Here is a 24914-nt window from a genome sequence, read left to right as displayed (position 1 = left end):
GCAGATAACAGAGGGAAAACAACCCACAGCAGAAAACACCTTTCATGCACAAGGCCAACCTAATGAGGTAATTAACTTTGACCAGCCCCCCCATACTAGCCGTTCCTGCAAGATCAAAGGGTTCTGATTTCTGTTGTGCTGGCTCAATATGGGGAATGATATATGAAGCAAACATGATGAACTGATATGAAACCAAGAAAAATTTAAATATTTGTTAGTTTCCCTTAGAAGTCCTCCTGAGACAAGTCAACCTTATAACTCACACAGATAAGGTCAAAACACAACTGCAATACAAGTCTCAGCGGGACCTGGAAAAATTAATCCTCACTGAACTTGTCCTTTCAGCTCTCTGTACTTTTGGCATCACACACTATCTGAACAGCAAAGATAAAGCTAGACCTCTCCCTCAACGGAAAGCAGTATTAATTTATCATTCATAAGATACTATTAAGTAGCGTGTATGGAAAAAAAAATCATACTGTCAGGATTTATCCTCTAAGATCCATTAAGCTCACAGTTCCCTGCTAACACAGACTTTATCACTTCAACTAGGCAGTTCACAAACCAAAAACCCCAACCTGCGATTACTTGTGATTCAACTTTTCTGGAAGGTCACTGACTTACCTAAAAATGTCAAAGTAACAGTACAAATGGATGAAGGCCCACCAACCTTAGGTAACTTCTGGGGGTCCTTTTCCTTCTTGGTACACAACGTGAGTTCACACTGTAGAAAGAGCAGTGAGGTGTTGAAGATGGGCTTAAAAACAAAGCTGAATCTCTTCTTATCCATCTCAGCTTGCGGGACAGGAAAGTGTACTCTCTTGGGATTGTAGAATTTCACAGATTCATCTTTAGGACAAATATTCTCAATGATGGTGTAATCAGACATTCTATCAGGGTTCGAGTATGGAGAGATAAAGCACGTTTGGATGGCAAATCCCAGTTCTTGGTCAGCCTTAGTAACAGACACCTACAAAAAATAGAAAGATCGATACAAAAACAAGTTGGCATCTTTTACTTAAAGGCACAAGGATAACATACCAACCTGGCCGTTCTGATGAGAGACATTGCTTAATTTTCACAACATACTTATACAGTCTTCTTTTTAATTACAAAAGTAACACACACTTATTGAAGAAAGAGATGTTTTCTATTTAAATTTGATATGGATGGTGACAATGAATTATTTAATTCAAATGCCAGCCTGCCAGATACAAAATGAGTCTCTTCAACCTCCCATAAGTCCTCTGGGAGGTAAAAATAAAAGCATATTATGCACCTGAAGTGGATTTTCCAAAATAAAACACCTACAGGCAAAGCCTGTTGTCATAATAGTGCATCAGTCATAAAGCAAGCTCTTTTTAAAAAACTGCTCAAAAAATAGAGAGGCAGAATCTATTTAACCTAGGCAGGGAGTACTACATTTCTAATCTGCAACAAGTCAGAGTGAGCCTAAAAACATTGCAGTAAAGCTACAGATCATCTAAAGTCCTGCTTCTTGGGGAGCAGGCAGAGCTGGCCCCTAGGGCTGGATATCAGTGACGGTGTAATTTGGTGGAGATCACAGATGGGCCTGGCGAAGTGTCCCAGCCACTCACATATCCAAACCAGGACTTGCCAAATACTCTCCCTTCACTCTTTAAGCCCAAGGGAATTTTAAGGGAAATCTAATCTGGAAAGTTTCCGACTTATTTACACTTCCCTCTTACAAAACATTTGTATGGGCTATGTACATACCTTGTTAAAGTTCTTTTCTTTAGAAACAGGAAGTAGTGTTTGGCCAAGTATAAACAGAATTCAAACCTCAACTATCCTAAACTCAGCTAAAATCCAGGGACCAGACTGGATTCTCCATTTGGTGACACATGGATCACTGCGCAAACTGCCTCTCCCCTCTATGCTTCATTCCTTGACTAAACTTAGGATCAAAATAAACTTAAACACTTGAGAAATAAAAAGCTAATCCTTAACCATAGTCCAATAGTCCCAGAATCCTTTCAAAAGGCATGGAGATATAAACATACTTTCCATTCTGAGAAACCCAGGAGAAATCCCTGACATCGCATAGGGTTTTTAGTTCACAGTGCTATTTAGAAAGATCCCTATGTGGTTAACTACAAGACACTTAACAATGAAGATGAGTATGATCATGTAACTTTGTTGTGCCTTAAAGCTTATTCCCTCAGAACAATATCATGAGATAAATATTTTTCATCTCCATTTTATAAAGAGGAAAAACTGAATACACAGGATAGATGATGTGTTAAAAATCGTATCTAGCAAATGCTGGGTAAAACCAAAGTTTAAACTCAGATATTGACCACAAGTCCATTTTTCTCTTTACTATTTCATTATAGCTACAGGGTCAATTCAACCAGGCCCAAGAAGTGGCCCTGTGAGAACACTTTGTTAAGAAATCTTTCTAGGAAGTAGTGTTTTTGGTAGTTTGTAAATATTCACACTTCATTATTTTGGCAGTGTTTCTGAAAAATAAGACATTTTATCTTGGAAAGATGACAAATTACATATATCTCATTACTAAAAAGTGACACCTTCAATGTGAACTCAGAACCCACAATGCAAAAATGTGTGACAGAAAAAATGCAAATCTTTTCTCTAATCTCAAAGAAAATATGTAATGGCAGAAATGTCTAAGGTATTCCAAAAAGTTGTTTTGGAGGAAAAAAATTACTAATAAATCTTTTACTCTAAAATGGACTGGAAATGTCTAGTAGAAGAGCTATGGAATGAGACCAATCCCAGGTAATCGCATGCTCTGCTGCTCATGCACAGCGAACTCTAAGCCTCAGTTTCCTCCCCCACAGGCTGAAGGGTACTACCTACCAGATATAGTTATTGTAAGAATTTGTAAAGTCCAAATTACATGCAAAAGACACAGTTCCTGGTTAGTCAATAAATACCAGCTATTATTAATAGTACTATTCTAGATTTAAATTTGGGGGGTTATAAATAGTTTTGTTTTGTTTTTTAACCCCCAAGACAAATGAACTAAAAGAAAAGCTGCCATTATGTGACCAACTGTCACCCAAAGATGACCAAAGCCCAGGTGGCAAAACTGATAATGTCTTGGGTTAAAAGAAGGGACAATGGTCTACAGTGAACAGAGGATTCTGGGAGGGGATGTGATAAGGCTGGCCGAGAGAAGAAACTCAGAAATAGTTCTTTAGACCAAGCCAATGATTTAGTAAGTTTTACTTACCCTAAGCAAAAAAAATTAAAAAAAAAATTTTAAAGAAACATTTAAAACAAATTTCTTATCAGCAGTGGAATCCAAACCAAGAAAGAATAAGCATAGATGTTATCCTATTTAGCAAAATATATACAGATTCTCTCTCTCACTTTTTAGGTGGTTTAAAATAACTTTAAAATAAAAGTTTATAACATTTCTCCCTGCTCAAATTCTCCTCAATGTACTTGATATTTAAAATGGTAGCAAAAAGATTTGGTCCAGTTCTTTTTCATTACTTGACAATATCTTTGAATTTAATTATGAAAAATATAGACAATATATTAAAAAGATATAAATGGGAAAATAGGAATAAAGCAAAAACAAAAACCCGTATTTCAAGGAAGCCAGCACTGGGGGAAAGGGAAAAAAAACCAAAACACCCAGGGCTAGATACAAGAGGAAGACTGGGCATTGATTTGCATAAAGCAGCTAAGCCATAAGTTAGCAAAGCCAGGCACACATTTGGAAAAGAACAAACTGCAGTTAAGCAGCACCCCTAAAATCTATAGCACAATAGGGAGTCACTGACCAACTGCACATGTAGACGGTACAGCCAGAAAAGCAAGAAGAAAACAACAATCTTGGATTAGAAGACATCTATGATTAGTAACAGCAGGCAGTAAAAGCAGTACATTTTCCCCAGTGGAGAAAAAAGGTGTACCCAAAGAAAGAGAAGCTCTCTCAAAACAGGGAATTAAAAAAGAAGAGAGATCCAGGAGAATGTCTAGAGCCAGCAGGCTCCATCCCAGAATCAGTACAAATGTGAGAGTAATTTGTCTTTCTAAAATAGAAATATGTGCACTGAAGCTACTTTTAATATATGGACATATCCCATTCGACCCTTTAAGCTTTTCATTCCTCCCACAAAGAAGTAGAACACCAGCTTGCAGCTTAGCACCAAAACCAGCTCATCAGATGGCGATTCTCCAGTAAGACCAGTAGACATCCTGGGACCATAAGAATATTTATCTTCTCTAGAAACCAACCTGAGAATCTGCATATTTGCATTGCTAAGGGGTTATAATTTTCTCTCCTTCCAAATGGCACCTGAGGGAAATGATAGCATCCAGTGGGTAACAATATGGGCTGTGGAGCCAAATAGCTTGAGTATTAGCCCTGACTCTGAACCCTAGTAGGTACTAAATGTGTGGCCTTGGACAAATTTGTGTCTCAATTTCTTCATCCATTAAATGGGGATATTAATACTTCTATCTCATAGAAATGCATTGAAGAGTAAATTACTATAATACTTACAACTGAGTTTGACACAAAATAAATGTGCAATAAATGTTAACTGTAATTTCATTGCTACCACTACTGCCTAATATTTTTGTAGTCATTCCATAGACTTAGGCTATGCATGATTAGTACCATTATATATAGGAAATAGTTTCAATAAATGTATAGATACACTTAAGTGATGATCTAGAAAAAAACAATTTTCATGAACTATAGTAGCACATAGCATTTCACTAAAGTGTGTGCAATTTAAAAGATATTAACATATGTGAAGTAGTTTGAAATCTGTCATGGTTAACTCTGACATTGCAACTACTGAGCTACTGTTCCAAAACTGCTAAGGACAAAGCAAGGACAGGGCTTTATTAGCAGAATTCAATAAAAACTGACAATGTTTTTTAAACATTCATCTAAAAAACACTCTCTCCCTTTAGTATAATGTAGCAAATCCTGAAATGTCCTGCTATGGTCAGAAATCAACCTGGAAACACTTTCTGAGTCAAGCCCTCACCCAGAGCTGGTCAAGGGCTGTGAGGAAGAACAGGAAGGTCTGCTCTGGCTCATGCCCCAGGAGCTACTACAACTTAGCACTAACCCAAAGGCCAAGGCTAACATTGAAATCTCACCTCAACATAAATGTGTCCGTTCTCTGCCACAGAGAAGACTCCCTGGGAGGGCATCAGAAAGAGGTCAGTGTTGTACAGTTCCATGTTGAAGGTGATATTTCTGTTGGGCAGGTCCTGGAAGCTACTGGGATTCCCCACCTGGGGCAGGCTGCAGTTAAACTGGGGGAAAAAACAAGACAGAGATAAATCACAGCCAAATGAAGAATGAAGGCCTTTTTTGAGCTTTGGCCTTTAATATCCAATTCTTCCCCCCAATAGTTCCTAACTAATGGTAGCCAAAAAACAACATTCTCCACAAACTAATTACTACAAACAAACACATACCACCACAATTTCAGGTCGGCTGAAAAGGGAAGTATCTCCTTCATCCATATCTCCCAGAAATCCATTATCACCTGACTCCAAATCTTCATAACCATCTGGCCAGCCACTACTATCCCCAGGGGATGGAACTTGTATCACAATCTAAAAAGTAAAGAAAGCACAGACAATGTCATAAAAACATTACATGCATTTGGTTCTAATATGCACGTGTGCATGTGCACGCGCACGCACACACACACACACACACACCCACCTCCAAGGTTGCTTACGATTTCATCTTCAAAGAGAAACCCAATGCATGTTCAGATTAGGACATGAACTAAAATATGTATCTTCCTTTGTGAAAAAATACAAATAATTTCAAACAGTGAGAAAACACTAGACACGTAAGTAGAGTTGAATGGAGTGGTCAAATAGGCTGTCCTATATCATGGGGGAGGGGGATTCTTCTAGGTGGCTTCTCTTTATATTGAAAACTTGAAGAAATACTAAGAGCTAGCTAATGCAAGGATTTAATGTTTACTATTGAGCCATTCTCTCATCTTTTCTCTTGTACTCTTCTATATTTCCCCATTTCTTCCCCAATATCTTTCTCTATGGCGTATAGATCCATGAAAGAACATCATGTTTTATTCCACAACAGTCTATCTTAACACTGACTGAAATGATTCTTCCTATGTTAATTCTAAATAAGATGAAAAAATTCACCTAAGGACCATGACTCCATAAATAAAATCCTAATTTCTTTGCATAAATAGGATAGTGCTGCTCTCTTTTTAATTTTTTTTTGCTCACATGTTTAGATTTTGAATATGTTGCAAAACAAAAATATATAGTAAGTGTGACAGCTAAAATATTCAGCAAAGGAAGTAGAATAGGAAGAGAACATAGAAAAACCACCTCTCTATTCTTGACCAAGTCCTCAAAAGTACTGATGCAATTGAAGCAAATATCTAGGATATTGGTTATCCTAGAATCACCATCAGATTCATCATCGTCATCACCATCATCATCACTATGACATATACATATAAGAAGAAAGGGTTTTCAAGAGCTGGCTCATGCTATACCTTTCTCTTTTGAGGCAAATGACACTTTTTCTTTACTTAACAGATTACCGTAGCCTCTTTCTGGTGTTAATTTAGACACAAGTTTAAAATTCCAAAATCAAGTACAGTAATATGACACTTATTATATCTGGAAAAATTGGATAATTACAAGAAAATGAGTGTTGGAATTGGCAAGAAGGTGTTCATCATAGAGGTCAACGGTTCATAGATTATTCCAGTAACAAAGGGAGATCAGCTGGGCCAGCTGGGTGTTGAGAAAAGATGAATGGACGAGCGGTCAGGAGGCTGAATTCCGCTGGGCCCTGCCATTAACTAGTCCCTCAAATCTAAGCAAGTCCCTTACCTCCCTGGAGTTCAATTTCCTCACCTGTGAAATGAGGAAGTTGAGTAAGGTCATCTTAGGGTTCTTTCCAGCTCAAACATTCTAAGATTGTCTGAGGAACAGCAAACTTGGGCTCACAGGAGTCAGTCCCAGCATGAGCCACACTGACTGGAATACCTGATGGCCAGTTCTCTGGATGGGTCAAGTGTATCTATCCACCGGTCGTGGGATGAATGAGAATGAGCAGTCTGGCAGCTCCCCATCCCATACCAAAGTTGGGACAGGCTCCAAGAGCACAGACACACACACCATGTTGAAGCTGGACATGGATCTGTGAACCTTATTTTCACCATCAAAAGTACAACCTGAACTGCAAAATTAACACTAAATCAAGTTCTTTTGAGATAGCGTGTGTCGAATTCTTTTAATATTCACTGCCTAATGTCATCTCTGCAAGAATAGGTTTAACCTGAAAAGACTGAGATGAACTGACCAGAATGATTTCAGAAAAAATGTAGGTTAGTTGTTACAATGGATTATCATTGGGAGAATCTGTGAAATCTCCCTCTGGGTAACCTCAAAAGTAGGAGACTTTCTTCAATTTTGGGTCTTTCTCAGCAGCAGAGAGAGACTTAATAATTTCTTGAAGGCCCTTTTCAGATTTTTCTCTTTTGGCTCTTTTATTAATGAGGGAGGTGAGAAGTCCTCCCAATTCTGGGTAGGAGTGAAATGAGACCAGGGATCTGATTGGCTCAGTTGTGTAGATGTGATCACTTATAGCCCAAGGGCTTGGACTTATGCTCATAATGACCAGGCCATTTGATCCTGCAGCTTGGCCACACAGATAAGTCATGATTACCTTGCCAAGGAACCCTCTGTCATCCGGAAATGGAAGGAGAGAAAGAGATGACCATGAATGCTCCAACCAAGAAAATAGGGCCTCCCAACCCCCACAGACTCACTAATAAAACAAATAAAACAAAAAAGTTCAGAGTCAAAATACATCCCATTTGGTCGAGAACTGATACCTGGCTTTGTTTGGGCCGGGGTATACGCCCCTCATTTTCATAGAAATTTTAGGATTAATTTTTGGGTAACACCTGGTAAAGCTCTGTCAAAGGGCTGAGCTTTGTTCTGGCGAACACTCACAGAGTTATAGTAAACCACACCATCAGGGGCTGACCGCCGGTGCCGAGTTCCGCAGCCATTCAGAGGAGACTCCAAAATGAAGTGGGTGCCGTTCATCTTGGCCTTGCAGGTAGGATCCAACAGGGTGAGCTCCACCCCCAAGTAGCTGTTGGCCTGAAACAACAACCACCAAAGACGTTAAGCAGGGAACCACAGGCAGTTCTGCAGCACACAGTTAACACATCTTGCCTGGTCTTCCAAGTAAAGGTTGCTGAGGCCTGCATTCCCCCTCCCCCCTTACCTCTTCCCAGCCTACTACCTCTCAACAGCTTCAGGATTGTGTTTGTTGGCCTTGGAAATTCAATAGCAAAATATTGACACACAAGAATCTGGAACCCCCCTTACTGAGAACAACAGGAACCGGTTGGGAATCACAGCCAAGGGAAGTGAGCCTATCCAACTGAGAAAACAGTATCAAGTCTCTGGAGTCCAAAAGTGAAAGAGCTAGAGGGAAATAACTAACACATACTGCAGCAAGATGGGGAGGGAAGCGGCCTTCTCTTCTTTCCTTTAAGAAATTGCACTGACCTGAAAAGAATCTTTTTCTACTGCCACGATCATCTTGTCATTGTCACATTTGACTGACAGGGCAACATCCATGCTCCCTTGCACCTCCTCAGGCTCTCTGGGACCAGAAATCAGTCGTAAGCTGGGGATGACAGGGTCCTTTGGCTGGGGGATTGCATCTTCTCCCCCTTCCTTCTGGCCTCTCCTGGGGAGGTCTGGGAAAGGAAAGGGGAAACCTCCATTCCGGCCACTCCCGCCCCGGATGGGTGGGTTGTCCAGGGTGCCAGGCTCCAGCAGGATCCGTAGCTCAGGAGGGATGGTATGGACTTCCTCATCTCTCATCTCCTCTGGTGACAACAGAAGAAAGCAAAACATCATCAGTGTTTGATACCAGGTCAGAATCATCATTAGAGGCAAGAACGGAAGGAATTAGCAGAGAAGGGGGTGTGTGTAAAATTACTCTTAACAAGTAATGTATAAAAGAGATGAGGAATGTGGAAGCCTGAATTCTAGTCCTTGTGTTCCTTCTAACCCGAGTGGCTTTGGGCCAGTGGCTTACTTCTCTGTGCCTTGGTTTCCCAATTTTTTAAATTAAGAGGTTGGGTGAGATCAGTGGTTCTCAACTTTGGCTGCACATTAAAATCACTTTGGGAGCTTAAAAAAAAAAATCGCTATACCCAGGTTTCACCCCAGCCCAGTTAAAAATCAGACCCTCTGGAGTGGTACCTAATTGTTAGTATGTTTGAAAGTTCCCCACATGATTTCAATATACAGCCAAGAGACATTGAATTAGATGATTAAGAGGCATTGAATTAGATGATTAAGAGGCATTGAATTAGATGATTTATAAAGCACTACAAACTATAAAAATCCATAATTCAAATAAGTTATGGGGACAATATTAGTCCATTCATATTCCATTGAAATACTTCCTTTGAATCTAGAGATTTTTCAGAAGAGTTTCTGTAAACATTTCTTTCTTTCTTTTTATTAGTTTCAAGTGTACAAAACAATGTAATAGACATTTATCATTTATATCCCTCACACAGTGATAACCTCCCTCCCCTATCTACTACCCATCTGACATCGCATACAGCCATTACATTTCCACTGTCTCTATTCCTAATGCTGCATTCCACTTCTTGTAACTATATATATATACATATATATATATGTATATATATATATATATATGTATAATTGTAGTTGACATTCATTATTGTTCAGCTTCAGGTGTACAGTGTAGTGATCAGGCATCTTCAGGTGTACAATGCAGTGATCAGGCATCTACATCATCCCTGAGGTGGTCTCCTAATGGGACAAGTGTCCATCGAATACCCTGTAAACATTTCTTAATATTGGTATTTTAAAATTATTTGCTACCTGATTTTTGACTACTAAATTCTAATACACATCTAGGTATCCTGGCCTTTTAGAACCTAGTCCTGAAGGAGAAAAGAAAAAGCTGCTTAGATTTTATTTCTAAAAAAGCTGCTTAGCTACTTATACCTTCAAAGGGAGAGACATAGTTCCATTCAATCAATACTCAGTGTTTTTTCCATATTGTCAACAATTTAGAGAAGAAAAAAAATGCACCCCCCTCTCCAAAGCCAATTGATGTATGCTTGGGGTCAATCCATCTCAGTGGGAGCTGAAAATGAAGATGACCAATGAACATTAACTCGCCTTCAATACTATCTTTTTGAAAAAAAGAGCACAGCTGTATGGGTCCAAAAGAAGTCAGAGTTTAGGAGGGGTTTTTAATTTGTACTTTGACAAAAACCTTCACAACCCTGTGACGTAGGTCCTTTTATTCCCCCATATTACTGAAGAGGAACAACCTGAGGCTCACAGGTTAATCAACTCCCTCCTCCTTCCCCCACCCCAAACAGTGAATAAATGGCAGAGCTGGGACTTGAAGCTGTTCTCCTAATCTTCATCCTATCAGCACTGCACTCAGTAACAGCACTGTGAGGTGAAAAACAGGTCTGGGGAGCAGAAAACAGGTCTTGGGATTTGAGCCTCACTCGGTATAAGACTCTGGGAAACCTCAAGAACTTGTTAAGCCTCTGCTTTCTACTCCGTCAACCTGGGGTAATAACTCTCCTGTATTCCCTCTAGGTGAGAATGAGAATGAGAAATCTAGTCATGCTGTTTGATCAGACCATTTGGGTTGCTTATGTTGAGAATGAGAAAGCACTTGGTATGCGGCCTCATGACTGTTTTTATGTAAGGTACAGCCTGAGCTAAGACTTCTCTCCTTGCAGTTGCAACCCCTCTGTATCTCAGCTGTAAGTTATTATTAGGTACCTCTGAAAGAGGAGGCCAGGCTAACGTATCGTTAATTTAATCACAGTGAAGGTGATCGATAACAAAGTTCTCTAACATGCAATCAACATTATGTTACTAAAAAAAATCTATATTAGATATAATTTCCTCAAAATAATCTATCACTCTTCAAGATAACTTTAAGCTTTATAATAAAAAGTAGTTAAACAAATCATTAAAATTTGCAATAGGAAAACAGCACCCTGTAACCTGAAATGAGAGTCCCTCATTGGAAAGCTTCATTTGAGGGATATTTTTAATACAATTTAAAAAAATCAAACGTACCATTGTTTTCAAGCTGAAGATGAAATCTATTAGCCACAGGAGCCACTGTGTATGATGTCACTGGACTATAGCCATTGTCTAAGGCCCACTTGACCAGATTCTCTTGGGTTGAAGGAATGTCATCTCTTATTGACTTGGTCATTACCATGGACCTCTCGCTTTCTTTCCCAAAGCCAACACTATTAGGAGCCTGAAAATAATAACAAATTTTCACTGATGAGTCTGAAATAAAACAGTGCTTTAAATAAGAATAATTACATATCTGAAACAAACACATTCTATATTGTATATAAAGGAATTATCTATTCTTTCAATTTCTGTTTTCCTTGGACTAAGAACACCAACGTGAAAATCTGTAACAACGAATTAAGAGACATCTATGCATGTTGTTTGATCATACTACTTGGATTATGTTGATAAAAATAATTCTAATGACAGCTAAGCAGCTACACACTAAGTATATCTAGTATGTTACTGCAGTTAATGTTTCAATTACTAACACACACATACCAAATATGTTACGTATAGCAGACTTTCCCTTATTTTTAGTTAAAATTATGTATAAAGTATACAGATGTGCACGTCATTTATATTGTCTCCCACCCCCCAAAAATGCCTGTTCCTACTTCCTTACCCAAGATTTAAATGAAAGAAGGCTCATTGCTTCAGTAGTTAACTGGGAAGCTATCTCATCTTTGTAAACTATTAAGTTCCATATGGTGCAATAACCAATGTTTATATTTCATTTACAATTTATGATCTATTTAGCAATCCTGTAATTGTATTCATCTGCCAATTCTATTAACTGAATATGCTTAGATTTTTTGTTGTAAATATTAATCAATTTAGGTTACTATGTATGCCTCTAAAATATCAATATTTTATCCAGCAAGTCAGTCTTAAAATTGGCTTTCACTGGGTAAGCAGTTACAAAATTAAAACTGAAAGATAGAAATCTTTCCAAAACAGAAATATAAAAGGACTCTGAGTAACCAGAACATTGAAGGTAAATTTTCTCATCACCTGCTCTCTCCTGCAGCAGTGATCTTGTCAGATGGCAATGGAGCTGAATGATACAGAGGGAACCCCAAAGGGAAGGCACCACATTTTCAACAACTGCTCCAACCGAGCTGCAAAGTCCTTCCAACATGCAGATTCTGACATTTTCATGCTGTATAAATATCACTTTAATTTCCATGCCCAATTATTTTCTCCTGCATACATGCAGCATTTTCCCTAAATTCCCCATTTGTTTCCCATTCTGTTTGCCCCTCACATGACTAAATATTAATCCTTTCCCACTGTAAAACCATAGAATATTCACAGGCTCTAAGTTCTGTTGGCCTCTTTGGTTGTGGGATAATAGCTGAGGATACATATTTTCAATTCAAAGCTTAAAGGGGCTCACCCAGTATATTTTTCTATTACCCAAAGTACTTATCTGAGGAAAAACTGCCAACCTGCCTGGTCACAATCATATATACAAAGGAACAAGCCAGCTTCAACCAAGTTCTACAGCCATTTGCAAAAAACTCAGCTTCACACGTTTGGAATATTCTAGCTCTTTCTCTGGTTGGTGTGCCAGAGAAAATTCTTTAGGGGAAGGAAGGGTTAAAAAATAAAGGAAGAAGAAAAAGAAAGAAAACTAAAATGAGATAATGAAGGTTCCAGTTTGTTCTTAGAACTTTTTATTCATTTAGTCAACGGCAGTTTCTTAGGCACAGCTTCTTCCAGCCTTTCAAAGCAGCATGTCATTTTGATTGGCTGGAGTTGCAAGACTGGCTTAAACACTACTACTTGGCCTCATCTGCCCTAGTCTTTCATGTTGTTGGACAGCTGAGAAAATACTGCATTTCCAGAATACAATTATGATAACCGCCACCTGTCCTTTTGGTATCAATATGGAGTGATTTGTTTACACCTTTCCACATGAAATCTAGGAGCTGTCAGTACAACTCATACTGATTACGCCTCGGGACTTACAAAGCTAGAAATCTATCCACACATTTGTGAAATAGCAAGGCTCCGGAAAATGGCAAGCAAGTTGGTTCCCAGCAATGAGTGAATGCCTCACCCTGTGTTTCTGGGCGTCTCCAGGCTTTTCCAAGGCCTCAGTGTAGCTACTCCAAATGGGAGTGCCCAAGAGTGTCTCCAAATACCGCCACCATCTTTTCTACCTACATCTTCATAAAGGATGATGAGCTAGGTAAAATCTGAGGGCCTCTCTGTCCTCCCTCACCACCCAACATACACTTGCACCAAAACTGTTGGTGTAGGGGCAGGGAGCCTGGGGGAAGAAGTGGTCAGAAAGTATAGCGCATATTGCCACTGGGATTTAAAAATCAATGTCTTTTCTAAAAATAAGCCAGCTATCACCAACCTTGAAGTCCTGAAGCTACATTACATAGTATAAAAGGAAATTTCTAACACATTTCCTCCATCTATTCTTTGATGTTTTGGAGGTTCTTCCAAAATGTGATTATGCATGGTCCGTAAGAGACCTGAAGAAAAAGCCAGAGCTGGGCAGGGCAATGTAGATATTTCTGATATTCCCAGTCTTGCCCACAGCACAGCCCTTTGCATCTCCTTGGACCATTCTGTCATTTGGGGGATGCATTCTGCCAACATCCCAAACACACACACACACACACACACACACACACACATGCCATCCATGTATAATAGGGCTCTTCTTTAAATTTACCCTAAGTTCCTTACAATTCCTTTAGTAGACATTTTGCTTTATTTTCACTTTGTTTAGAGAAATCAATTGCTCTTACAGACCAACTTTTAAAGACTTGCTAATGGAAGGAAGATGAACTCCTTTTCTACGGTATGTGCGTACTGGGTTAGGAGCTTTACATATGTTACCTAATTCTTCTCCAGAATATCAGGGGATAGGCACTACTATTCCTTTGTGAGGGAAGGGGAACCTGAGGCTCACAGAAGTTAAGCAGCACTTTTAAAGCTGAGAACTCACCCTCAGGCAGCGTGCCAAGAGCTTTAGATGAAACACCCAGTAGGCACTTAACAAATACTTGTTGAATGAACAAATGAATGAACAAATAAACTCCGTTAAACCTCACAGTAACTCTCAAGATGAGTACTATCATTGTACCCATTTCACAGATAAGGAAACAGGCTCAGAGCTCAATCGGATTGCCCGGTATTAACTGGGAGTAATGACGATTGGGGATGAGATTTGAATCCAGCCCTGTCTGGCACCAAAGCCTGGACTCCTTCCACTCTACCGTTATTGTCTTCAAAGGAAATACTTGAAACAAGGTCACTATAAACCATTTCCCTCTTTCTAAGCACAAATGTATGCCTTTTTATTAACAGGTTAACTTTCCCTCACAGCACAGTCAGAATTCACATCTGAGACAGGGAGTTAGGAAATCACAAAGCATGAAACTGGAGGAATAAAAAAGAACATCATGAAACATTACCTAATTGTTTAGTAATGTTGTCATGCATTGTCCAAAATTGGCCTGGAACAGGAGTACAGCCAAGGAAAGAAATATAAACAGATCTTGCACTGGGATGAGCAATCTCATTTCTAGCCTTTCTGATTCATGTGAGAAGTAGGGACATTCAAAGCGAGCTCCAGGACTGCCACGGACCAGGCACACATACTCAGGGAGAGAAAGAGCCATTGAAGGGTCAGGGCTGAAAGAACATTTACACAAGAACTCCAGCAGAGAATTAAAATGGACCGTATGTTTTTGTCTTTCAAAGCATGATTCCCCTTCCTGTTTTTGTTATTCTGAAATTAAAAACATTTGGTTGGTGTGCCAGGCAGCAAAGGCTGCAGACACCTCGGATCACCATTCTCCCTCATGCCATGCCAGCAAAGGCAATCAAAACAGCTCTGACTTCAGAAAATCACAGCTGGGCTGTGTGCTCGACACCAAATTAATGTATCACCATTACACAAGATGGCTTACTGGGATAGTCTCAAAGTTTAAAAAAAAGAAAAAAACAACACCCCACAGGAACCAGAAACGATTACTTTAAATTAAGATGTGTGTACTCGTGGTTTTGCCTGCTGCCTCTGGTGAGTGCTTGGACATGACGTTGCCTAGGGGACCCTTGGCTCTATTCACTGCTCTATTCACAGGATTCATTGCATCCTGTGAAGGTGCAATGAATGAATAATACCCAAACCAAAGGCAAAACTCCCAAAACATCAAAAACATAAAACCCACTCCAATGGATTAAATACAGGTACTGAAAGAGGAACTGGTCACAACTGTCTGTTTTTAAAAAGACAATGCACAAAAATTTGAGCCTACAAAAGAGATGTTAAAGAGGTAATTATCTTCTTAAAAATGAGGATGAAGGTTTTTCTTTAACCTTTCAATATAATTCACTCCAATATTCTGTCAAACAGTTATCTCCCTAAACATATTTGAAAAAGAATTTATTTTTACCAAATTTCAACATTTAACTTTTCAGGAAACTAGCTGCTGTTTGTCTATCATGCCTACCAGCTAAGCCTCTTCAGTATATTTCCTTCATGAAACATAATGCTTAAGGAACAGGCTGGGGGAGACTTCTCTGGCGTTATCTCACCTCTCCATTGTTGTGAGCCTTTTATCCGTGTTTCACCCTTATTATTGAGAAGCAAGTGAAAAGACATGCCAATATCATGTATTTATCTCAAAAGTCGTGTGTAGACCTTACAGGACTCAATCATAAAAGACTTGTGTTGGTTATTTTACACTACACCTGGAAAGTAGTGATGCATTTCAGCAATTTCACAAATGAGGCAACTGAGGTCCAGAGGCGTTAAGGGACTTGCCCAAGGTCACAGTTTGTAAATGGCAGAGTCTGGACTCAAATCCGGGTCTGTCTTGACACCAGAGACCATAATATTAACCACCACACTGTTCTCTATTGTCAGGAGAAACCAAGGAGCAGGCTATTCTGCAAAGTGAAAAATTTTTGAGAGAGCTTAGAGAGAGTCCAAAGAGGCAGAAACTTTACAATAATAACACATACAAATATGGCTTAAATTATTGTCAGTCATCAAAACAAAGAAATGCTCAACCAACTTACAATAACTTTCACGTTTCCCTTCACATCGAAAGACTTGATCACCCAGTTGACAGACTTTTTGCACTTCAGGATCAAGATGAGATTTTTGACCAGCTCAGGATCCTTTCGAGAAGGTCTTATGTCAATTATTATATCCACCTGGAAAGCACTGAGAGTGGGAAACAGAGGCAGGGTTAGGACCCAAATGCCAGAAAGTTGCAACTATCTCCCCTCTTCCAAGTCTTCATGTTTCCAGTGTCTGGCCAGTTGATTAAAAAGCTGGAGTGGATCCCAGGCAAATGACATGTGCAAAACAGATTGTTAGTGCACACATAACAAAATGGTCTTACATAACAACAGAAAAATATGACTGCTGATAATTAGCCACGAAAATTTTTCTCCTCTTGCGGGGAGAAAAAAAAGATGGTTACTTAATGCAGCCACTGTTTGATACGGACTTGAGCAAACCAGAAGAGTTTACTTCTGAAGCAGAACTGTTGCTTTTTCAACCTTCAACATCTTCAATGCTTCAATGTGTAATTTCCAAAGTGTTATGTGTTCAAAATCCCTAAAAACCAGAAGTGGGCAACAGCTTGGTGAGTGAGGGGGGAGGAGAGATGGCAGGGAGGGGGGTGGTGTTTGTAGGGGGGTGAGGGAGAGAGGCAATAAAACAAAAATAGGGACCTTCAGAATAAGTGGCAAAAGGCTGGAGAATTTATATAAGGTTTGCTTAAGCCATTAACATTTGCTACAGAATCCTATCTTCACTGACTTTCCCAAACTTCTGGATATACAGTTACTAAAATAAAGAAAACAGATGGTCAACAAAGTGATTACTGGAAAATTGACGAACACAACCCAAACTTCTAAGAATTCAGTATAAAAGAGAATTTTTACCAAACAATAACATCTCTGTCATTCTGAATTTAAAGCAAAGACTTTCTTTCCATCTTGGTTTTACACACTTGTAAATTATAAAATAAATGATACACTCAAATGAAGCCTTAGGCTTAATATCTAAGCACATTTGCCAGAGTGTTTCTATTCTCATTCTCTTTTAATTTTCCACAAAATTCTTCATAGGGGACAGAATGGAATCTCACCAAAACTGATCTTAGTTTATTCATTTTTGAAATCAAAATTTGATTAGAATTTTAACTTTGAAATCCTTCTACAATATAAATTTATATTTTAAGTCACTAGTCCACATGAAATGCAGGCGAAAGTGGAAGAAGGGCCAAATTTTCCTTTTTATTTCTTTTTTTAAAAATTCCCTATTTGTTATTGATAGGGAAGGTTCAATTCCCAATCCTGGGGCAGGAAGTTGAGGGTGGGAGAAGGAGAACAAGAACACAAAGGACAAGTAGGTCAGATCTAATGGCTATTCGGTGTGTCACTATGAAGGGCTACTCCGCGACACTCACCCGCACAGCTTTAATGTAGCGCGGACGAGTGCAAAAGTGCTCTGATGACACTATGAACAGAACTTTATACCATCAGAATGCTGGTAAAATAATAATTATGTGAATAAGGCACATTTCGTAATTTTCTTCTCAGGAGATAACCTCAGTCAAAGGAGATAATGATGGAGCAAAACTGACTGTGTCCTAATCAGTACCAAGAAGTTCAGACTAGGCCTCAGGAACTCATCTGGAATATAGGGGACCTAGAGACGGATGCAGGAAACACAGTGTACTACTGGTGCCTTTACTCCCTTCTTCAGAGCTTCTGTGAATCTCACCCAAAACACCGATGGCTCCCTCCCTCCTGCACAGGGAGGGCCCCACCTCGCCCTACCTCAAGTCAGGAAACACCTTTATTTTCATGTCTGCTCATTTCAAAACACTCACATACACACACTCACCTGTAGGGGTTAGAGTTGGGGGAGATTAACTCGATGATGTGTACTTCCTTATCTAGGGGCTGGCTGGATAGCACACACCCTTCGGCTTCTTTGGGCTGAAGGTACTCAGCAAGGTAATTGAGCGAGAGAAAATTCTTCCCTATGTTGCACGTGGGAGGGAACACTTGATCTGAAAGTAAAGAAGCACAGGATAATCTGTCAAACCACTGAGCTACGTGGTGGCCACCAGACTCAAAGGAAAGAAGGTGATGGTGACACTGAACAAGGGAAGGATACAGGAAACCACACGTGCTAAGGAAGGGCCTTAGATCTCCTGAACCACTGCCCTGAAATGCCACCCTGTGGTCACTAGTGACCCCCTAGTGATCACCTCTAATGGCCTCTTTTGGTCTAAGTCCTCTCCTTTCTTGTTTTCTGTGCTACTTCTTGGTCCTCATCCATTTCTTCGGACCCATTTCCAGTCTCTTTCACTGGCTCCTCCTCCTCTGTCCATCCTTTAAAAACCATTGGGGGTTTTCAACCTTGGGGGCACGGATCCCATTCCAGAGGCTCGGATTCAGGTCTAGGTGGGGCTAGGACGCTGTCTCTTTGAAAAGCTCCATAATTGATCCTGATATAAAACCAAGACTAAGAATCTTATTTCCTTCCTCAACCTTCTCTTTGCCTTAGATTCCTCCTAGATGATATCAATCACTTCCATAGCTTCAGCTTGTACCTAGATCATGACTCCTTTTGTGAGCCATAGATCTGTACTGTCATCTGCCTACCAAGCACCTCCCAACTAAAGCGCCACTAAATACTTCACGGTCAGCATACTCAACACTGAATCCAATTATTGACCCTATCTCCACATACGCTCCTCCTTGGAGAGTTGCTCCTTCATTCGCAGGAAAACCAGCTACCTTAGCAATCCTCTGGCCCACGCGTACAAGGCATCATTCCCTCGTATTTATCCCTCACAACACTTGGTGCTCTAAAGGAGGTAGGAGTTTTGGAGGTTGGAGTTTTGAACAGTGAGGGCAAACTTGCATTCTTTCTCATAATCTTGACACAGACAACTAATGTTTCCACCGCACTTGACTGTTTACGAGGTGCTTTCACACCTATTGTCTCATTGTGCTGAGGGCTGGTCAGCATCTCTACCAGGAAAAGCGATGCAAGTACCAAGAGTCTGAAGATACTCCCCCAATGGCACATGCCGTTTACACAACACTGTGGTTGATGGGATTTCCATTCAGTGGTTTAAATGTTTAAACAGAACTTGAAACTGCTGGCAGTGTGACAGCTGGGACCAGTGTCAAGGAAGTTCTAGGTGTAGCAAGCTCTTTTTAGAAGGAGTAATTAATCAGAGTCCTGGCACTTTAATGAAACAGACTTCTGCCCTTTTCGTTTGATAGACAGGATGCCAGGGTTCAAATTCACCTGCAGGTCTCCCTTTGAGAAGCATTAGTCCAGGAGGTCCCAAGGTTGGGTTGATACTGCCCTCTTCCCACCCCCACCAAGCTTGTGAAACCTTCCTTGTGCTGAAATCCACAGCACACACTGTTGCGACAGGGCTCCATGCACCATGGCACCCCCAGAGCCACCCCTAGAACAGAGGGGACCAGAGAAGCTCACGAGGCCTCACTCCCAGGCTCATTCCAAGAGAGCGGTAAGCTCTGAACGCTGCATTCTTCCCTAACGACCCCCTCAGAGAGAAGAAGCCAGGACTCCGCCAACCCAGGCTGCTGGAGCAGCCTCCTCTCCACATCTGCTGAGGGTTTTGCCAGATGAGCAGATGAGGAATGCACACCCTGCAGCTGCAGCCCTGCGGATGCCTCCCCCAGATCACAGGATGGAAAATGATCCTGGGGTGGCAAGGCTGAAATTTCATCAAGAATCTGAGGTTGTGTAGATGGGCCACAGGCGGGCCAGTCTGGAACTCAAGAGACTAGGAAACTCCTGAGACTCTGGCCTGTATATCCAGCTCACAGGGTGCCTGGTTTGCACCTGGCATATAGTAGGGTCCATGGTATAAGTTTCCTGAATGAACAAATGCTGATGTGAGATTTGAAACAAATAAAAAAATACTCACCCATGTCATGACCCTCCTAAGCCACTAGTGAAGGTTTAATGGTTTTAAAGTTGCTGTTACTAAGGGCTCAAGTCCCAGATGCCATTGTCACTAAGTTGAATAAGTTGATCATTTTTTGGTGTGTGTGTGTGTGTTTCCCCCAAATGACCTTCTGCATGCCTGGCATCAAAACTTACGTCAACTGCCAAGTAGAAAGGAAACCACAAAGGGGAATCCCCGGGTAGAAACCTGGCATGTTTGGGGTAGTGGGGGGAAGGGGGAGCTTATTTGTATTTTAGAAAAAGATTGACAAATGACTTTGAGACCTTGAATGATATATTCTGAGAGCCTGGGAGGTGACACAAGCTCCTCACTTTCCTGCTGTGGAAACTGAGGCTTACAGCTTCACAGTTAATGAGACCAGCTGGGGTAAGAACCGAAAACTCTTCCATTCTTTTTATTCTAGGTATACAGTTGAGAGCAGTAGTTCTCAAACATGTGTGAGCCTCAGAATCACCTGGAGTGCTCGTTAAAACACAGATGACAGGACGCCACTCCCAGGGTTTCCAAATTCGGTTGGTCTGGGATGGGCTCGACAACAGGCATTGCTAACAAGTTCCCAGGTGCTAAGGATGCTGCTGGGTAGGGACCACACTATGAGAACTACTGGGGATAGAGCAACAAGAGAGGCTCATGGCCTGGAGTCCCTGGGGTGTCAGGAAAGTTCAGGTTATGGGAAGCTAGCTGATGAGGCTTGTCCAGAGGAATCTGATCCATGGTGATAAAACAACATCATCTTGTGGTCCGTCGGCCTAACCAAGGACTCTCACTTCCCCTAGCTGCCCCTCTCCAGGGTATGGGCCAGTGACATACCCAACTGGTAGCTGACATTAAATTTCAGGAGCTCCAAAGGTGTTACCAAGGAGTTAACCAGTTTTTACTGAACTGGACACCAGGTCCTGTAAGTTCTTCCCCAACCTAGTGTGTGGCCTTGGGGACGTCACTTAATCCCTCACTCTCAGGGTAGGTGACAGCTGTGCATAGAAGCACTTTCACTGTCAAGAGAACAGAGCCCATTATTTTAAATGTTATTATAACACATTTTCTTATTCTAAGAATTCCAAGGGGGGCGATCAACATTCTTTCATGCTACTACATAGAATTGTGCTTCAGAAATGCAGACCATTGGCCAGGGCTTAGAAAATCTCTTACAAGAGATTTTCTATTTTGTTCCAATGGGACTTGACCTCTACAATGAAAATTTAGTAACGAAGTTCAACTTTTTGAACCCAACTCTCGTCTAAAACTTCTCCTCTCTTTAGTCTGCTAAACAAGTCTTTCCATCCAGGTAGCCCACGTTCACTTTTAGAGTGTGCTGATTTGGCTAAAATACAGCATCAGACAGCAGGCATTAGACATAAGAGTCAGCATGCACTCTAATATCAGTGTCCACCTTTCCTGCACCTGTCCAAAAGCCCAGATCCAAAAGCGGGCTGGGCACAAGCATTCAGGAACCCATCCTGCATTGCCACGCTGCCTGTGGAGGAGGTGACATCTGCTATAGGATTCAGCAGAAACCAGACAGATGCTGAAGACCTGAAATGCAGTTTTCACGCATCACGAACTATAACAAGGACCCATTCGCCAGGGCTGTTATTTCTAGTAATTTATAAGGGTCCCAAATATACTCAACTAAAAAAAAAATGATGAGAAACGTTCATTTTTTTAAAAATGCACTTTTCAAATTGAGTCACCAGATATTTATATCCCTCCGCAAGGTAAAGAAATTAAAATGGGCAATCTCTTATGAAGGCCAAAGAGTTCCTTTCTCCAATAATTTGTCCTTGTAGCAGGCCTTAGTATTAAAAATACATTCAAACACTTTTCTTCTGCTATCGTCCAAAATTTAACTGACGTCTTGAAATAATAAACTGACATTGGCTTCAAATGTTTGCCAATAATAGGTAAGAGGAAGCCTGCTGTTGACCCAACCTGCCAACTCCTCCTTCTTTGCCATCAGTTATCACCTCCTTTCCCACACCCTTGGCTTCTCGCCCTCCACTCACTTTTTCTGACTTCCGTGTATGGATGTCTTCTGAATCGTACACCACAACCTCCTCCTCCCCTCTCAGGGAAGCTACTCCCCCATTTCTCACTTGGCCATCACCAGGCCTGTTTCCTCAGATGGAAAATGGAAAGGAGGGGATGTGGGGGGAACAGGCCCCACTAATCCCGCAGGTCCCTGCCAGCTCCAATTCTATAATTATAGGATTCCTTGCCCTAACCACCTGGTCTCAGAAAAGAAAACAATTGACTGTCATAAATCAGTCATTATTTGAAACCACATAAAATTTACCTTCCCCCACTTTAATATAAATGTTCCGTGCTATCTTGAGTTCGGTGAATGAAGTGACTGCTCCATACTCCTTTCGGGCCCAATTTAACAGATGTTCATTTCCATGGGGAAAGCGCCTTTCTTCTGTTTCTGCTGACAAGGAGAAGTTTCCTGATGAAAACTGGACCACAGAACCCTCAGACACCTAGAGAAAAGAGAATTGCATATTTAATGTGGTACAGTCACCTGGAGCTGAATCATAAAGAGAGAACGCTTATCAGACAACTAACGAGTATTTGTCAATCCAACCTCCTCCCTTGGTTATACAGGCAGATGATCTATTTTGAGCAGCTGATTCAAGAAATAACCTCAAAGCTACTTCTACCTGCTAAGGACAAAGCTACCATGGACCAGAATGTCCCTTTGCATTTTTAAAGAACTTTGGGACAACATACTACAGAGTGCATTGTGAGTAATCATGCAAATTATCATTGCTGTTTTCCAGGTATCTAAATTGTAGGCCAACATTTCAAGTAATGTGTTTCAAGTCCAGTGGGAAGTTTTGGTGAGTGTTATCATGAGATTGTAACAGGCTTCAGGATCAGGGCAAGTGAACTTGACCTTCCATGTCTTCCACCACCACAGGTACACAGCCAGAGTCCCTTTCGTTCATGTTCTGAGCACTGAGATAAACAAAACAGCCAGAGGTTGGCAGTCTCCTACCGCATTACATTACTTCCTAGCAGTGAGATGAATCTGTATTAGTTTATTTTGTAAGAGCCCCCCAAATTCCCAAAGATAATGAAGTCAAGAGGCTTTTGGACTCATCCTAGTAAAACTTTCAGAATGCAAGAGCCCTCCTTGCTGAATGTATTTAGACCATCGCTGGTCTAAATTTTTGACCATCGCTGACCTAGCAGATCACGGTATATTTAATTAACTCATACAAAAGAGGACATTTATCATTGTGTTGCTGTACTATGATCAAATTTAGTCACTGGTGAAAATATGCATGTCATCCCCATTGGCTACCATTTATAAAATAACTGATTTTATCAATGTCATGGTGAAATGTGAGCAAAAAGGCTCACAAATTCCCAAGTCATAAAACTGTATATGGTATTACATTTCATATTAGCTACTTATCATTAACCAAAAGCAAGCAGGTTCAAAAGAGGTTATAAATAGCCAGACTGAAAACAGGTTAAGGGCAAGGATTTTGCTTACGATTCTATTGCTTACAGCAGCATTTTCAACCTTAACACGCATACAAAATAGTACTTACCTATTGTGCTAGGCATTAATATTTTCTATTCAATTATATATACATATATTTTTTAAATGCTGGTAAAGAAATACTTCATCAAATTGATTCCATGACCTATTAAAATGCTATGGTCTCCCTTTTCAATGAAAGCTAGAAGCACCTAAGAGCTTCTAAATATCCTGAGGCCCAGGCCACAACCCAGATCGATGAGAATCTTTGGGGTGGGACCCAGACATCAGTATATTTTAAAGCTCCCTGGGCGATTCCATTGTTTATCCCCAGTTGAGAAGCCCTGCCTCACTGGGTACTGAGTGATCCAAAGGTTGAAAAACACTGTTATAGGTCAGGCTCAGTATGGGCACCTTGCAGCTTCCTCTCCACCAGTGGTCCTTAACCATGGGTGATTTTGTTCCCAGGAGACTTTTGGCAATGTCTGGAAATGTTTTTGATTGTCACATCTGGGAGAAAGGAGCTAGTGAGTAGAGGTCAGGGATGCCGCTAAACATCCTAGAATGCACAGGGCAGCTCCCACAACAAAGAATTATCCAAAATGTCAATAGTACTGTGACTGAGGAATCCCAGTCTATATTCTGGACTGACAATGTTACTACCACTCAAACATCTACTGGATCCCCAAATTGACAACCCTTTTTATGCTAGAAATTGGGCTCTTTAGTACCTAATAAAGAGTAAGAGAACAATTCTGGTTTGTATTGACTTGAAAGCCTCGAACTAATCATTAATAAGCTGGCCGTAAACTATGACCACTAATAGTAGTTACCATTTACTAAATACCTACTACGTATTAAGCACCACAAAGTGTTATCAAGTATGCTAATGACATTTGCTAAATCTCCCAATGCCAGTTATAAGCAAAACCAGCAGGGACCATATAGCTTCAAACTTGTTTTGACATCGCCTAAATAAGAACCCCCAGACCCCCATCCTGAGCTATTTACAATAGCCATGCCAACCTATGCATAAATCCTCTGAGGCTTAGCTACTCACCAACTGAACTTCAAACAACACTTATCTGATTTTCTGATTTAAGCACTGTAGTAAAATCAATCTTCTTTTCACTGAAAAACACTTGTGCTAAAAAGTCATTTTTATTAAGCCTGTCACCGAAGAAAACCACCAGAGTCCAGAGACCTCTGTCCCACTGCCAGCACACTTCTGAATGCTTAGGCAAGCATCCCTGAATGTTCTGTTCCTT

The 24914-nt window shown here is 40.6% G+C and overlaps 1 protein-coding gene across 2 annotated transcripts in view; it reads right to left on the bottom strand.

The window, feature by feature from the left end:
* TGFBR3 (transforming growth factor beta receptor 3) overlaps positions 1–24914 on the bottom strand; it is a 194224-nt gene that overhangs the window by 27130 nt on the left and 142180 nt on the right. For both annotated transcript variants that reach the window (XM_081057099.1, XM_081057100.1), the window contains exons 5-13: positions 22453–22636; positions 18044–18212; positions 16201–16348; positions 11140–11329; positions 8548–8873; positions 7981–8133; positions 5440–5580; positions 5116–5274; positions 671–970 (exon numbers count right to left, since the gene is read on the bottom strand). In XM_081057099.1, coding sequence (XP_080913225.1) covers positions 671–970; positions 5116–5274; positions 5440–5580; positions 7981–8133; positions 8548–8873; positions 11140–11329; positions 16201–16348; positions 18044–18212; positions 22453–22636 — 1770 coding nt within the window. The remainder of the gene's footprint in view (positions 1–670; positions 971–5115; positions 5275–5439; positions 5581–7980; positions 8134–8547; positions 8874–11139; positions 11330–16200; positions 16349–18043; positions 18213–22452; positions 22637–24914) is intronic.

Source organism: Rhinolophus hipposideros (assembly GCF_964194185.1).
Source record: "Rhinolophus hipposideros genome assembly, chromosome: 8".
NCBI classification, from domain to species: domain Eukaryota; kingdom Metazoa; phylum Chordata; class Mammalia; order Chiroptera; family Rhinolophidae; genus Rhinolophus; species Rhinolophus hipposideros.
The sequence above is the reverse complement of the archived record's forward strand: the minus strand, read 5'-3'. Positions and strand labels throughout refer to the sequence as shown.